This window comes from Podarcis vaucheri (assembly GCF_965113315.1).
Source record: "Podarcis vaucheri genome assembly, chromosome: 14".
In the NCBI taxonomy this organism is placed as follows: domain Eukaryota; kingdom Metazoa; phylum Chordata; class Lepidosauria; order Squamata; family Lacertidae; genus Podarcis; species Podarcis vaucheri.
In genome coordinates, this window is record NC_138752.1 from 35,498,041 (window position 1) to 35,515,525 (window position 17,485).

Below are 17,485 nucleotides of genomic sequence, written 5' to 3' on the forward strand. Positions count from 1 at the left end.
TGTAACCCGAGGTACCACTGTACTTCTTAATCACATTAACAATGAGTAGGCAATGCCCATTTTAGGAATCCCAAGAGGTTACAGCCTGCTGATAGCTGAAGATCAGCAAAGCGATTCACCTTATGTGGCATCACCTACATCATTTTCAGAGAAATGTTGACTCCGCATGCGATTTGGACAAAACTGGGTTTATTAATCATCAAGATACCAGTCCCTCCCACTCTGCTCCAATTTGGGCGTGTTTCTGTGGAGATAAATGTGTTAACCTCTGGCCAAGTCTAACGGTTTTTCTTTAACAGAATCCATGTTGCGAGGATTCCATGGGAAACACTGGAAAAGAAAAAGGCTGGTGTAGACTCATGTAATGAAGGGCTAAGTTAACCCAAAGATGGTGGTCCATTAGGGTAAATGTGCCTCAGCCAGTCCTCACCTTCCTTCCTACCTTCTTTCTTAACTTACAACTAGCCATGTAGTGGCCAAATCAGAAGTGCACGGTTCCTTCATGATCGTCACACCAGAGGCAGCCCCTTCCACTGTCAAATAGCACTTGCCATTAGGATGCTATTTTGCGGTTTGCCTCAGGTGCCAAAATGTACTGGGCCCTGATCACTGTGGAGATCTGATTCCTCACTCTGAGAACAAGATGCAGAACTAGATGGCCTGATCCAGGCACGTAGTTCTTTTGTTCCTAAACCTACACAGAGAGTCAAGAGCCCAGGTTTGGTTGCCAGAATTTCCTGACCACATACTATTTACCTCTTGATCGACTGGTTGGTTGGTTGATAAGTTCAGAGGGAGACAATGAAATGGCTGAACATCCCTTAGTCCGTTGAAAGCCCATGTACTGATTGCTTTGGAAAAGACAAAATGTGTCTTGAATTCAAGGCAAAGGAATTTGGTCTCAGCAAACGTCACTCTAGTAACTCAGAGATTAAACATAATACATCTAATTTCTTTCTTCTTCTTTTTTGAAAATGCATTGATATATGAGAGCCTTGAAGTGTTTCTCTAAAGATATGTTACGCTGTTTAGCAGAAGACTAAATAGAATGTCAAGAGAAACAGTGACCTTGTAAATCTCCAGCCAAACAATATAACTCCCTTTCTTTTCTTTTTCTGTATTTCCACTACTTCCACTCTTTCTCTTAGTGAAGGAAAATGTAGCTACAGTTTCTTTGCCCTCGCATGGGGGGGGGGAAGAGTGATGCTAATTCGAATGACACATGGAACAGGAATTTTAAAGAGCTTGTGCAGCTAAAGGTTAAATCTAGCTTATGTCAAATTGAAAGCAGCCTTCAAAGTGAAAAGCAGGAGAAACCAAAATTACAAAGCACTTTAGTTTAAGCAAAGGGTACGATCAGGAAAGGGGGAGGGTGGAAACAGCCCCGCAAACCTGCCAGCTGCCTCAATTCACAACTTTGAGGAATAATAAGAATGTCTGTGACGCTCTGCAATAAAAGAAAGCAGCAATATTAACAGAAAATAACATTCCCAGTAAAACTGGTAATAATCGCAAATTTTATAGCTGCTAGTAAAGTTGATTATGTTAATAAAATGGGGAGGCAAGAACAGTAAATACCCTCTTGTTTCTACATAATTATATTTTTATTGAGCTTTATTAAATTGTTTTGTTGGAAATAAGAACAGGAGGAATTCCCCTGCCAGGTTTTGAGTCAATGTGAATTCAGCTACTTGGGTTAAAAAGATCTGGAGCCAGACGTCAAAGCTCTCCAAGGTACAATTCTGGGGATAAAGAGGGGGAGGAAGACAGAATAGTCACTGCCCTCCATCGGGCCTGTTTATGCATATAGGTTGGAGCGAGATGAGCCTCAGACTCCAGGTTTCTCTAGTTCACACGCAGAACTCTCCCTAGGAGATGGTCCCTCACCAGCCACACCCATTTCCCCATGTCAAACCCCCCACCAACCCTGGTTCGCACCCTCTTGATAGTTTTTGGCAGGCTGGAAAACATCATTGAACTCTGGTGATGCTTCTGGCTTGTCTGCATGGAGGACAGAGATATATGAGTAAATTAACATTTGTTGCTCCACCCACTTTTGCATGTGGCCCCCAGAAGCTTCCCTAGATGGGAATGTGGCCCTCTAACAGAAAAGGGTGCCCCATGCTAATATAAATGTATGTACACCCCAGTGCCTGAAACCCATAAGCCATTTTATGCAGTGATAGTTGGGATCAAGGGGTAAACTTTTCTCAGGACTCCGCCAGTTCTGGTAGTGCATGGGTAGCAAGTTTGCAGATAAAACTCCTTGTGCATGGAAATTTAGCACATCAGCCGAGCCTTCACTTTGCCATGTTTTAATTTATACAGGGAAAGTATAGATTGTAAGCTCTTTGGGGATGGGGATCTGTCTATTCCCACCCCACCCCCACCCCGGTCCTGTAACTCTGTAATGTTCAATGTAATCCCACAACCCAGAGGGACAACCTTGAATGCTATGGCACTTACTTCTGAGTAGAAATGTATAGGGTTGCATTTTGAGATGACAATCCTGTTTGCATTCAGCTGGCATTAGCCTTCATTGGAACAGTGGGACTTACAGTGGTACCTCGGGTTAAGTACTTAATTCGTTCCAGAGGTCCGTACTTAACCTGAAACTGTTCTTAACCTGAAGCACCACTTTAGCTAATTGGGCCTCCTGCTGCTGCCGCACCGCGGGAGCACAATTTCTGTTCTCATCCTGAAGCAAAGTTCTTAACCTGAAGCACTATTTCTGGGTTAGCAGAGTCTGTAACCTGAAGCGTATGTAACCTGAAGCATATGTAACCCAAGGTAGCACTGTACTTCTGAGTAAACATACTCAGGATTGCACTGTGAAACTACAAAAATATGGAACTGGTATCCCAAAGTGTGCCAAATATCACAATGGAGATTCTGATGTTACAAGCTGGACTCGGTCCTTAGCACAATCATACCTCAGGTTACAGACGCTTCAGGTTGCGCGTTTTTAGGATGTGCACCACACTGAACCCGGAAGTACTGGAACGGGTTACTTCTGGGTTTCGGCGCTCGCGCATGCGCACACTAAATCACGTCATGCGCAGAATCATGACCCGCACATGCACAGATGCGGCACTGTGGGTTGTGAATGCTGTAGGTTGCGAACGTGCCTCCCACATGGATCACGTTCGCGACCCAAGCGTCCACTGTACCTGGACAGTATTATGAACTCAGATTGATCTTTTCATTCCTTGGCAGGATTTGCCTGTTTTTGTGAAGTTGGGTTTTAAATCAGCTTTGACCTTTTCTCAGCCCCAAAATGGCATATTAAATGTCAGTAAGAACATTATGATAAGCATAATAATGATAATAATAATAATCTGGCTGGTGCTACTCTGAAATTAATTGAATTAATCAAATTACTCTGTAAAATTTATGGCAGAGGTTACCTCTGATTTGACAGGCATTTCATATGTGGAGGAAATTTCTACCTTATGGCGTAATCCTATACGTGTTTATTTTTTTAAATATAATTTTTATTATTTTCAGTAATAAAACAGAAAGATAAAATATGACATTATGATAACCATTCAAAAGCATTTGCTCTGCCGAGCTCGTGACTTCCCTCCCTCCCTTCAACTGGTTTCCAATTTCCTAAAAAATTGTATACACATTTCTGCTGTCAGTTTCTGTCCTTCAATACATATCAAATCCTTCTATTATCCATGTTCAGATACTATTTTTATATTGTGTAGCAGGATTTATGTCAATCCTGCTAGTGTCTTCTCATTTTTGCAATGGTCTCTCAAGTACTTAATAAATTTACTCCAATCTCTCTGGAATTTCTCGTCACCTTGGTTCCGGATCCTCACAGTCAGTTTGGCTAGCTCTGCATAGTCCATCATCTTCATCTGCCACTCCTCAATCGTTGGTAATTCTTGTGATTTCCACCTTTAGGCTAACAAAATTCTTGCTGCAGTGGTGGCATACATAAACAGTCTTTGGTCTACTTTTGCAATCTCTTCTCCCATCAACCCAAGCAAAAACGCTTCCGGTTTTTGGGGGAAGGTATATTTTAACATCTTTTTTAGTTCATTATAGACCATTTCCCAAAAAGTTTTCACCTTATAACAAGTCCACCACATATGGTAAAAGTCTCCACCCTTTTCATTGCATTTCCAACATAATTTTTTTTTTCATCCTATACATTTTGGCCAGTTTTACTGGGGTCAAATACCACCAATACATCATTTTCATTACATTTTCTTTCAGTGTACCATACATGCTGTAAATTTTAAATTCTGATTCCATTATTTTGACCAAGATTCATACTGGATACTGTATTATGCCCAGTGTCTATAGACCATTTCATCATTACTTCTTTCACCTCTTCATCTTTAGTACGCCATTCTAACAAAAAGTTGTACATCTTTGACAACAGTTTAACTTTACCCTCCAGCAGTTCGGTTTGAAATTTAGATTTCTTACTTTCAAATCCGCAATTCCTTTTGTCAGCACTAAATATATCATTTACTTGGTAACATTGCAGCCAACCAGTAAACATTTCTCCTATCTGTTCATATGGTTTGAGATTCCATCCTTTCTCTGTTTCTATCAACATTTCACCATAAGTGGCCCATTTCTCTTCCATATTTAATTTTTTAAATAGTGCACCAATAGTGCTTCTACTGGAGATAGCCACTAAGGTGTTTTCCATTCTAACAGATTTTTATATCTATCCCATACTTCATAAATTGATTTTCTTATCACGTGGTTTAGAAATCCTTTATGCACTTTTACTTTATCGTACCACAAATACAAATGCCACCCAAATCTGTTATCATAACCTTTTAAATCCAACAAATCTGTATTCTCCAATGTTATCCACTCTTTCAACCAACACAAGCAGGACACCTCATAGTAGAGCTTCAAATCTGGCAAGGAGTTTCTTTTTTGTCTATTAATAATTTAAACTTTATCCTTGTTTTTTTCCCTTGCCAGATGAATCTTGATAGAATCTTTTGCCAATCCTTAAATTGCCCTGTTCCTTTAATTATCGGAATCATTTGAAAAAGAAATAACATCTTGGGTAGAACATTCATCTTTATAGCGGATATTCTGCCCCACAATGACATATTTAATCTTTTCCATATTTCTAAATCACTTTTAATTTCTCTCCATGTTGAAACATAATTGTCATTAAACAAATTAATATTCTGGGGCATTAGCCAAATTCCTAAATATTTAGCTTTTTTGACCGCCGTAATTCCAAATTCCTGTTGCATCTCTTCTAATTTTCCTTTATTCATATTTTTCATCAACATTTTTATCTTTCCTTTATTCAACTTTTCAACTTAAAACCTGCCAACTATTCAACTTAAAACCTGCCAACTGCCCAAATTCTTCATTTTTTCCCAGTGCTTCCCTTACACTGGTTTGTGGCTCTTCTAATGTTAGGACCAAATCATCTGCAAAGGCTTTTAGCTTATACTTTTTTACACTGATTCTTATACCTTTCAAGGTTGTAGATTCCCGCAGGTTTTTTGTCAAGACCTCCAAGACAGTAATGAATAATAGTGGTGACAACGGACATCCCTGTCTTGTTCCTTTAAATCCTATTCGTGTTTAAGCAGAAGTCCCATTGAGCTCAATGAGGCCTATGCAAATGTCTATCACTGTCCTAACTGCAAGAGTCCAATTTAAAAAAACAAAAAGTGGAATTGTTACACCAGAGCACTTTAATTCACTACAATTGTGTAACTCTAAATTTACATTATTGCAGCTGAATCCCTTCCACAAAACACTGATAGTAAGGAGGTGGCATTTGCACTAACAAACCGGGGAAAATGTTCAATAAACAGAGTGTCTGGAAGCAGCTTCAGAGTGTGTTGAAGTATGTTTGCATTCAGGTTGCAACAACGAAGAGAGATGCTTTGGCTTCATTTTTCTTGTCCTTCACACAGTTAAGAATATTCCCTGAACTCCCCGTTTTTTAATTTTAAAAACCCCTCATTTTTTCTCCACTAGGGAAAAAAAACAGCTTCATTTCACTATCCCGGTGGAGGTGCCAATTACAGTGGCCAGGGAGTCCAAAGGAGTTTGGTTGAGTCCTTTACTCACCCCGACAGCAACGAGACAGAGTGGAGGGAAAACATTGATATCGTCATGAAATGGTTCACCGAGGAAGATTTTGATTTTGTCACACTTTATTATGGGGAACCTGACAAGGTGGGGCACATGGTTGGCCCAGAGACTGAAGACAGGAAAACGATCATCCGACAAATTGACCGGACCATCGGTTACCTCCTTGAAGCGATTGAAAAACACAGCTTGAAGGAGACCCTCAATGTCATCATCACGTCTGATCATGGAATGACCACGGTCAAAAAGAAACCGGAAGTTACTGAGATCATGCTGAGCAACTACATTAAATTCAGCGACCTGGTGAAATTTGACATTGTAGACTATGGTGGCTTTGGCATGATCCTCCCAAAACCGGGTAAAGAAGAGGAAATCTATCAGGCATTGAAAAATGCCCACCCTCATCTCAAAGTGTATAAAAAGGGAGAGTTTCCTGAGCATTTCCATTACGCTCAACATGAACGGGTTTTGCCAATCCTGGTTTATGGAGATTCAGGTTACAGTGTCAATGGGGTAAGTTCATTATGAAATCATGGCTTCTGCATACCAGTTGCTGGGGGTCCTAACAGAGGAGAGGTGCTATTGCACTCAGGTCCTGGCTATGCCTTCCCACTGGGGCATCCAGATGTCCACTCTGAGAACAGGATGCTGAACTAGATAGACCCCTGGTCTGATCCAACTGGAGTATCCTTATGTGGTTTCCACACCATGCAATAATACTTGGATCTTTTCAAGGTAAAATGCCATATTAACACATGCACATGCTGGGCAGCTCACAACAGAATATTAAAAATACAATAAAACATCAAACATTAAAAACTGCCTTCAGGGCTGCCTTCAGATGTCTTCTCAAAATCAGATAGTTGTGTATTTCCTTGGCATCTGATGACAGGGCATTCCACAGGGTGGGCGCCACTACCAAGGCCCTCTGTCTGGTTCCCTGTAACCTCACATCTCACAGTGAGGGAACCACCAGAAGGCTCTCAGCACTGGACCTCAGTGTCCAGGCTGAACAATGGGGGTGGAGATGCTCCTTCAGGTATACTAGGCTGAGGCCATTTAGGGCTTTAAAGGTCAACACCAACACTTTGAATTGTACTCGGAAACGTATTGGGAGCCAATGTAGGTCTTTCAGGAACAGTGTTATATGGTCTCAGCGGCCACTCCCAGTCACCAGTCTAGCTGCCGCATTCTGGATTAGTTGTAGTTTCCGGGTCACCTTCAAAGGTAGCCCCACATAGAGTGCATTGCAGTAGTCCAAGAGGGAGATAACTAGACCATGCACCACTCTAGTGAGACAGTCTGTGGGTAGGTAGGGTCTCAGCCTGCGTACCAGATGGAGCTGGTAGACAGCTGCCCTGGACACAGAATTGACCTGCGCCTCCATGGACAGCTGTGAGTCCAAAATGACTCCCAGGCTGCGCACCTACTCCTTCAGGGGCACAGTTGCCCCATTCAGGACCAGGGAATCCCTCACACCTGCCCACCCCGTCCCCCAAAAAGAGTACTTTTGTCTTGTCAGGATTCAACCTCAATCTGTTAGCCACCATCCATCCTGCAATCGCCATAATTCAGGGGAAGGGAACCTGTGGTCCTCCAAGTGTTGTGGAACTAATTGTTTTTATATATGAACTTGGTTTGTTGTATGTTTTTGTTCCCGATGTTTTATTGTTCTATCCCTCTAAGATGTTTCATAGGAAATGATTCATAAATGAAAGGGAATGAGGAAATAAACGGCAGCACCCACCATACCTGGCCCATGCAGGCAGCCCAAAGTAATCCTGGACAGAAGCTTTACATGTTGAGGTGCACTGTTAGACATGTCAGGAGGCAGAGATTTCCGTCTCGTCTTGTGTTCATTGCACTCAGCACTTTTAACCTTCTGCAGCACTTTGGCTTCCACTAAAACCTACATCCCACTATTCACTGTGGCCGAAACTATTTCAATTTCAGTGGAAGGGAAACATCAGATGCAACGTAAAGAAATAATATATTATTTAACATAAAGACTATGGACTAACAGAAAAAAACAATACTGAACACTGCTCATATTTGACTCTGTGATTTCCATTCCTGAATATGCAAATCGTAGCCAATTTATGCTCCAATTTCAATTTCTGATGGAATTCTCCCTATGCAAAATACACACTCCACTGGCTGTGATCTTAAATGTTTGTTATTCAGAATAGTGGTTAAAATTCAAAACATAGTAAAGACTAGTACAACTTTTGTGGGGAAATGACAGTAAGTGCACAGCATGGCTTTTTACTCTCACTTTCGCCTTGGGATCTTTTCCTTCTGATTGCGCCCCCATGTGGCAAACTCTCAGGCATGCTGCAACCTGGAGAGACAAGAAATTCCAAAGATCTGCAAAGTGGAATACATGGCAAAGCTCACCACCTGGGCGTGCATCCTATGGAAATGTTTCCATTGCAAAATAGTGTGCTCCACTGAGCTTGTTGTATCCAAAATGAAAATGTGCATAGAACCTAAAAACATATTCAGAAAAAGTACCATATTTTTCGCTCTATAAGACACACTTTCCCCCTCCTAAAAATTAAGGGGAAATGTGTGTGCGTCTTATGGAGCGAATGCAGGCGGGAGGCTCTGCTCAGCACTCCTTTAAAGAGCCGCGTGGAACATGTGTGCAGCTCTTCAGGGCTTTTCCCCGAGGAGGGAGAAGGGCTGCCCTTCTCCCTCCTCAGGGAAAAGCCCCCAAGAGCCGCACACACACTATTTAAAGGGAGCGTGGCTCTTGGGGGAGCCTTAGTCGCACGCAGCCTGTCCTGGGCAGGGGATGAAGGGGAGGGGAGCCCCTTGCCCGGGAGAGGCTGTGCCCCATAAGCCAGGACAGTCAGCGGGATCGCTGTGCTGTGATCCTGCTGGCTGTCCTGGCTTCTGGCTTCTGGCGCAGCCTCTTCCGGGCAAGGGGAGCCTTCATCCCCTTGCCCGGGAGAGGCTGCGTGCAGCTATCCCATAAGCAGGACAACAAGCGGGATCGCTGAGCAGCGATCCCTCTTGCTGTCCTGGCTTCTGGGATTCAGAATATATTCTTTTTCTTGTTTTCCTCTTCCCAAAACTAGGTGCGTCTTATGGTCTGGTGCGTCTTATAGAGTGAAAAACACGGTACATAGTATGGCCCTCCTTGTATGGAAGGGGTGAGAAGGGGGAATGGATGCACCTCTGTTTTAAAAACTCCCCGCTAGCATGTCAAGGAAGTGACCAGCCTATAGCCGAGGAGGAGATGGGACTCCAGGGTCTCTCCTCCCTCAGCTGTCACCTGGCAGGAGACCCTGCATGAGCCTGCAGCAGACTGAGGAAGGGAAAGGAAGCAGGTCCATTCCCCACTCAGCAGAGAGCTCATCAATGTTTGCTTTCTCCTCCCCTTGCATGCCCCAATCCACCCACATTCTGGTTAGTCCTTACAAGAACTCTGTAACTAAGAATTAGTGCCTGAGGTTGCTTTTTTCCTCCTCTCTCTCCATCCCTTTGCCATTTATGTTGTACCTTTCAGAGTGCAAGTCATTATTTATATTTGTAAGCTGCTTGGAGGCAGAAATGCTTCTGAATTCCAGTTGCTGGAATCCATAAGAGGAGAGACTGCTCTTGAGCTCTGGTCCTGCTTGCCCTCAATGGGGCATCTGGGTGGTCACTGCGAGAACAAGATTCTGGGCTAGACGGATCATTGGCCTGATCCAACAAGCTGTAATTGTGCTCTGCAGGCCTTTTTTTTTTCCAGCTGAAGAGCACAGTGAAAATAGTATCAATAAAGAGCCATTTCCCCAAACAAGCTAGTTTTCAGTCATACAGTTGCCCGCCTGCGTTCTCAAGCAGTGCAATCTGCAGTTCCACAAGCTATTTCTAAACATGTAGACTGATCTTCAGACCAAGTTAAAACATTTCATGCATCCTGAAGCATGAAAGACCTCTTCACACATCATACTTTTTTCTTTAGGTGTACGTCTGAAGTTTTCAAAGCATAAAGCTAGAACTGTAAACTATGGATGTGATCTTGGTGCCCAGTTTCCAGTGGAGCAATAGTGACATGTAGTGGCTGATGCACCAAGTCCTAAGGCTTCCAACATTTGGCAGGCAGTGATGAGGACTGAGAGGTTATGAGAGGTCATGCTTTGTATGAATCATTTTGACATTGCACAGCTATTTACCTGTCTGTCTGTCTGTCTGTCTGTCTCTCTATTTTCCGTCTGTCTGTCTATCTATCTATCTATCTATCTATCTATCTATCTATTCCTTGCACAAAACATTTCCTCTTGAGTGACATGTTTGCAGAGGGTTACACATGGCATGCTCATGGCACATTTTTAGATCTAGATTTAATAATACATTTTTCCTGTTAAAATATTCAAAGGGCTTACTATGAAAACCAATAAAAATACAGTATAAAACACTCAAAGTGCATATTTTCAATACTGTATTACAATCATAGGCCGCTGCTGCTGCTGCTGCTGCTGCTGCTGCTGCTGCTGCTGCTGCTGCTGCTATTGCTATTGTACAGTTTCTGGGGCTGTTTTGCAGATCCCCAAAGAATCCATCCAAAGGGTAACCTTCCTTTTGGCAGCTACCTTGGATAGTGCTGTGCTTAAAAAAAAAAAAAACTGTGTAATCCCCCACAAACTGTTCATCTAGTCAGCAGAGCATGAGGCTCTTAATCTTAGGGTTGTGGGTTCAAGCCCCACGTTGGGCATAAGATTCCTGCACTGCACGGGGTTCGGCTAGATTGATCCTCATGATCCCTTCCAACTCTATGATTCTTTGGTTCTGTTAATGAGAACGGGGGGGGGGGGGATATACTAGTCCTGGAGCTGATCTAGTTTATTTCTCTCCCTTTGAAATCAATGGGAAGAAAAAAGTCTTCCCCCCCCCACAACAAAATTGGAGAAAGGGTCTGGGAGAACTGAAAGAAAAATGTCTCCTCCACCACCAATAGCTTCTGCGCAAACACAGCAGGGCATAGGAAAAGGCGGATTGTCCACCTTCATTTCTCCCTCCACTTCCCACACCCACTTTATGATTGCTGTGTAGCATTCCCCCCCCCCCAAAAAAAAAACCCACATCTATGCTGCTACCCATCGCTACAGCTTGCAGTTACAAATTCCATAATTTAATTTTGTGTTGCTTAGCTATGCACCCAGATGGAATCGTTAAGGAAGCACTTTCCTCCAGAAACCTAAGAGCACTTCAGGCACGCAATAAATATAAGTGCACAAACCATTGGAAATGTGCTTACATTCTCTTTTCAGAGGTTCATCCTCTACGTCAACAAAGGCGACCATGGATTTGACAACAAAGACATGGATATGAAGACCATCTTCAGAGCTTTTGGTCCAGATTTCAAGAAGGGCTATTTGGCAGAACCCTTTGACACCATCCACATTTACCCGTTGATGTGTGAGCTCCTGGGAGTCCATCCCGAACCCAACAATGGCTCTTTGGCATTCACTCGCAACATGCTCCATTCAGCACCATCCAGGAACATCCTTATTCCCACCCTTGTAGGAGGCATCCTGGGAGTCCTGCTTCTTCTGATACCCATCTCCATAGTGTCCTACAGGGCTAGTCAACGTCAGAAGGGGTAAGCCGTGTTTCCTTCTTTGTTCTCTAGTTCTGGAATGGCATGTTGTGGAAGGAGGAAGCAGGGGTAAAGAAGGCCAGTGTTGGCACCCGGCACCCTCAGGCAGTTGACAGGATCCATTGCTACATAGGAACACAGGAAAATAAATTATTTGGCGTCAGACCATGGGGTCCACTATTGGCCACAATGACTGACAGCAACTCTTTGGGAGTTCAGGCAAGGGACATTCTCAGCTCTGTCTGGAGATGCCAGGGATTGAACCTAGGACTTTCTGCAGACAAAACAGACAATCTACCACTGAGCTATGGCCATCCGCCCTTTGGGGAAGGGCCGTAGTTCAGTGGTATAGCAGTGCTTTAAATGAAGAAAGTCCCCAGCATCTCCCAGTTGGGGTGACAAAGATTCCCCTACTTGAAATCCAGGAGAACCTCTGTCAGTCAAAGGTGCAAAGGCAAGAATCACATAAATTGCCCTGCCCACTTTTGGCTCTGGCCCCACCCACCACTGAGGCAATGTGTCCCTCAGGCCGAAAAAGGGTCTTTCCACTCATAATGTACTACATAAGGCAAAGGACAGGAGTGTTCTTATTCCTGAGAGGCAGATCAGCAAATGCCAGCTAGCAAGCCGTTCACTGCAAATCCTGTTTTATTCACTCCTGTAAGAAATAAATATAAAAATCTGCATCTTCACAAATCACATCCGCACTTTGAAACCACAATAAAACACCAGCATGCTCTTTCCCAGGTCATAATTTTGTCATGTTTCACTCACACATTGATTATTCTGCAATGAAATATCAATGCAAGCCTTATTACACCCTATGAAAACATCCTAGTAAACAACATGTATCTGTATAAAACTTTCACGTGGATTCAATCAGCCGGCAATTATGAGGGCCATTTATTTCATTTATTTATTTATTTTTGCTTGCGACACTATAAAACATCTCTCATGCAATGTTCATTTTGCCTTCTAAATTGCCGGGCCCGTAAAGAGACATCTGCACTGCAAACTACGGCTCAGTAAAATTTGGGTCCTCAATTGTCACATCGCAAAATGCAACCCGCATTCATAGAGAATGCAGTAGAAAATACAGCAATTTGCCTGCTTTGTTACCCTACCCCCCCACCCCCCGCTTGCACAGATGCAGCACAGAAACACAATACAAAAGAACAGAGGGGCCTAACTGCAGGGCTAGGGATCCTTCTTCAGGCTGAGGGGGGCCACATTACCTTTTAGGCAACCTTCTGGGGGCCAGACACCAGTGATGGGAAGGGCCAGGGGCAAAAGTGAGTGGAACAACAAAGGCTAATTTTGCCTTTGTGCAGAAGTAGTGCCAAGGATAAGGTTCTTAGAGGATAAGACTATTCATGGCTACTAGCAAGGATGGCTATACTCTGTCTCCATGATCAGGGCCAACACGTCTAAGTACCACTTGCTGAAAACCGGCTCTTGTGCTTTGATCCTGCTTCAAGATTTCCCACCAGTATCTGCCTGGCCACTGTAAGAACAGGATGCTGGACTAGATGGGCTACTGGTCTGATCCAAAGGCTCTTCTTATGTTCCTAGGCTATTTTCTACACACATCCATCCAGCAAAGCACTGCGACAAACATTGATAGACCAGTGGTCTGATTCAGAGTAAGGCAGCTCCCTGTTCCAGGCACCAATCAAACCAGGACCCACTGGGCTTTAGCAAGGGGGTAGCCTTGTGTGCCTTCAGACCATACTGAGAGCTTTGCCTGCTGGATAGCTACGTCCCAGTCCATACATTCGTCTTGAGATGTGCAGGTGAGTGGGAGTCAGTGTGGCACAACAGAGCCACCCTGCCAGCTCTGGCATCACCGGACCTTATTTGGATGCAATAAGGTGGCAGCGGAGTCAGGATTCTATGGATGCACCATCAGATTGGCACCCTTAGTGCCTCCATGCGGCCCATACCTCCTTGCATAGGAGCCAACTACTAGGGGCCAAAAGGTCTTTAGTAAAGGTAAAGGGACCCCTGACCATTAGGTCCAGTCGCGGACAACTCTGGGGTTGCAGCGCTCATCTTGCTTTATTAACCGAGGGATCCGGCGTACAGCTTCCGTGTCATGTGGCCAGCATAACTAAGCCACTTCTGGTAACCAGAGCAGCGCACAGAAACACCGTTTACGTTCCCGTCGGAGCAGTACCTATTTATCTACTTGCACTTGGACGTGCTTTCAAACTGCTAGGTTGGCAGAAGCAGGGACTCAATAACAGGAGCTCACCCCGCCGCAGGGATTCGAACCGCAGACCTTCTGATCGGCAAGCTCTAGGCTCAGTGATTTAACCCACACCACCACCTGTGTCCCTTAAGGGGTTTTTGGGCCCCTCAATAAAATATTTGAGGGGGACTGGGGCCCCCAAAAGTTGATGGCCATTGCCATTCAAATGGTATGCATGCACCGTGTCATGTGATCGATTATGGGGGGCAGGGCTTACCTGGGCATCCCTAATTTTTTATTCAAGTTGGCACCCCTGCCTCTTTGCCGCCCAGGAATTTATTATCAATTATACACCACCTTCTCCTCCCCAGTGGCAAGGAGTTCAAGGTGGTGTACATGGTTCTGCCCTCCTCCTTTTATCCTCACAACAACCCTGTGAGGTAAGCCAGGCAGAGAGACAGTGACTGGCCCGAGATCACCCAGTAAGCTTCATAGCTGTGTAGGGATTTGAACCCAAGTCTCCCAGGTCATGGTTCAACAAGAAACATAGGAACAGCCTTTGGATCTTGAGAAAGAAATGCTTGTGGTCAGCCCTGAACAAGTCCACATTAATAGGCATGTGCTTTTAGCTGGAATACTTCCTGCCTTCCTGAGTGTGCCAGGATCCGACCAAGACTACAGCTAGTTGCCATCTCATTAAATAATGATATTCCACTACTCCCTAACTTGAAATATATCTCCAGTTGTGGGTTCTTTTCTTTTTCTTTCTCTTTCTCTCCCTTTGCATAGACACCATTTCCAATCCCTAATTAACAATAGCATAGCAGATGTTTTATTAAGCATATCATCTATCTCTGGATAAAAAGCATCTAGAAACGACTCCGGCAATCTGTTAGAAGCCAGAACGCTCTACGTAAACAGGGGCAAAACGCGTCCATTCAAAACGCATTTTCAAAGATTGCACATATGTTTTTTTGCTGGTTTTGTGGGCTGTGAAATGGGAAAGCAATCAGCTTTTGGTGAACAGCTTTGCCAGAGCAGAGGAATATAAAGTCTCTTTTTTAAAAAAACAAAAAACCAATTTTGTCAATTGTTATGCTTCTAGCTCAGGTATAAAAATCTATTACCTAGTACTGTTGCTCATTACCCCAATATCCAAGCAGTGAGAGATTCTGGGGGTCCCAGCACATACCCAGGGTTCGATTTCCTTAGGATGGTGGAGAATAGAGACTGCAATGTCTTTGGGATATATGCCTTTATGTACACCTATAAACAACCTGAACATAGGATGGAGAGGCTTCACAGCATTAACACTGCAACATCTTGCTTCCCCATGAGGTTTCCAGAGAAAGTGTGCTCTGCAGCATGCCACTGATGCCATAATAGCACATGAATTGATACAACACCATCCATACTTCATTCTGCTTTATTAGTTGCTCTGTGCTACTTCCGCAATGTCACCTCATTATCATCATTGTCCGACAAAGGCTGGACAAAAAAACAACAACCAGAACATTTGATGTATAAAAGGCTGTGGGATTTCAGCAGGAAGGTAAGGGGCATTGATTGGAAACCAAGCAGTATGTCTGCCCCAAAACTTTTGCAGGTGAAATAGTATTAAAAGCAGGGTGCATATAACTACCCCGATACCATGAGCACAAATAATCATGAATGCACAATAAAAAGAGATGTCTGGATGGGTCTGCCAACTTGCAGCAAGAAGTAAAAGTTTCAGGTCCCACTCGCAGTTCTGTCTTTGCTGTGCCCCTAGAGGAATCGTACCTGCTCTGAGCTGTTAAGAGGTTCTGCGTCACCTTAAAATGACACTTCTCAAATTTAGAAACCCTGCTGTGTGCAATGAAACACTCCCCTCCAAAGGCAAGTTAATTTTAAATTCTATTTGAATACCAAAAACGCTCTCCAAATCATATCTGATTTTCTCTTTCTCTCTCTCCAAATGCTCCCATCCATTACAGAAAGAAAGATGAGCATCCTGAAGAAATGAAAAAGACAGTGCCGCCGTCAACTGGCTTATGATGACTCACTTTCATGTTCAAAGAAGGCACTCTTGGAATGACGTTGTCCAAGGCTTAGGTTGCACACCCTGCAGAATGAGATGCTCATGAGGTGTTAAAGGAGTCCTCTGAGAGGTTGGATGGACTGTATCATGTCAAACCACAGCAGGGCAACAGAGGCTGGTCCATTAGGGAGAATGGGGCACTGCCCCACCCTCCCTTTCCATCAGTCCCCACCCGCCCTGCCTTCTTACTTACAGCCAGTTCATGGGGGGCTGTGGCCCTGGCTGTCATCTCCATCGTCCTTAGCCTCAGTGGTGCCCTTGTAGACTTAGTTGGGGGTGGGGAGGATGGGCACAAAACAAGCACTAGTTGACTCTGCCTATCATTGGCTTTGACACCAGGTGATCTGGCAAGGTGGACAGGGTGGCAGGAAACACGCATTTGGCTTTCGGGGGGAATTGCAACATCAATTTTCCCAGAGAAGCACCCTGGTTCCACATGCTTGACCAAAAACAGGAGCACCATCTCAGTGATTCAATGCTCCAAAGTGATATTCTTTTGCTACAGACTTGACCTCACACCCACCAACATTTTGCTGCTGAAAAAGTAGGGGTGCACTTACAAACACCCCCAAAGTTATCTACACAAGCTCCAGGGGTGCCGTTAGGGGCTGGTCCAGAAATCTTTGGCACTGGCCCCTGGAACCTCTTGCCTCCCCTCCCCCCCCCTTTTTTGGTAGCCATACATTTTTTGCTTACTGAGCAGCTGGGTGAAGTGAGATCTCAGCCACTGGGGAAGGGCTTTGGCTCAGTGGGAGAGCACCTGCTTTGCCTTGGTTCAATCCAAGACCAAAATTTGTGTTTCTATATAAAGGGCTGATTTAACAAGGGAACATAGGGAGGTGTCATCTGCACCCACATTGTTATATTAACATTTAAGTGCACCGCACAATAAGGGATGTCTTGCTGCCTCTTGGAATAAAAGAGATTTGAAAGTCAGTACGCAGTGCTTTTTTTCTTTAAAAAAATGTTTAGGGGCACTCTCATTTTCCTACTCCTATTGAAATACTGCCCCTCAATGAGGCCAAACTTAGATTCACAAAATGTTTAGGGGTATGCGTACCCCTGCGTCCCCCCAGAAGAAAAGTACTGTCAGTGTGTATGTATGTATGCATTGCATTTAGTGCATTTGCGCCCTGCACTTCAGCAAAAAAGGCCCCCAGAGTGGCTTACATACAACCCATTAAAACAAAGTAGTCCCTGCTTGCAGGCTTACAATCTAAAACACACAACACACAAGGGGAAACGGGACAGGAAGCGAAGAAGAAGAAAGCAAACTCATAAACCGTCTGTTGTTTCAACACACCAATTGAGCGCTATCAACTGGTTGCTCCCTTTGACAGCAGCGGTGAAAGCAAATATTTGCATCAAGCCAGCAACGGGAGAGAATTTCTCATTAGTTCACATTTCACATCAAACCTGCCTAATCTGCACTACCCAATGCAATAAGCGAACCAGAACATGGCAAGCCTATGGAACTCTCACTTCTTTGATTTTTGCAATGCAGTTGTCCAACGAACCATATGCG

At 44.1% G+C, this 17,485-nt stretch overlaps 1 protein-coding gene across 2 annotated transcripts in view; it reads left to right on the top strand.

Moving 5' to 3' along the window:
* LOC309518874 (ectonucleotide pyrophosphatase/phosphodiesterase family member 7-like) overlaps positions 1-16,886 on the top strand; it is a 62,371-nt gene extending 45,485 nt beyond the window's left edge. For both annotated transcript variants that reach the window (XM_082199425.1, XM_082199424.1), the window contains 3 exons: positions 5,986-6,612; positions 11,361-11,692; positions 15,857-16,886. In XM_082199425.1, the coding sequence (XP_082055551.1) occupies positions 5,986-6,612; positions 11,361-11,692; positions 15,857-15,917 (1,020 nt within the window). In that variant the 3' untranslated portion in view covers positions 15,918-16,886. The remainder of the gene's footprint in view (positions 1-5,985; positions 6,613-11,360; positions 11,693-15,856) is intronic.
* Positions 16,887-17,485: the final 599 nt, after the last annotated feature.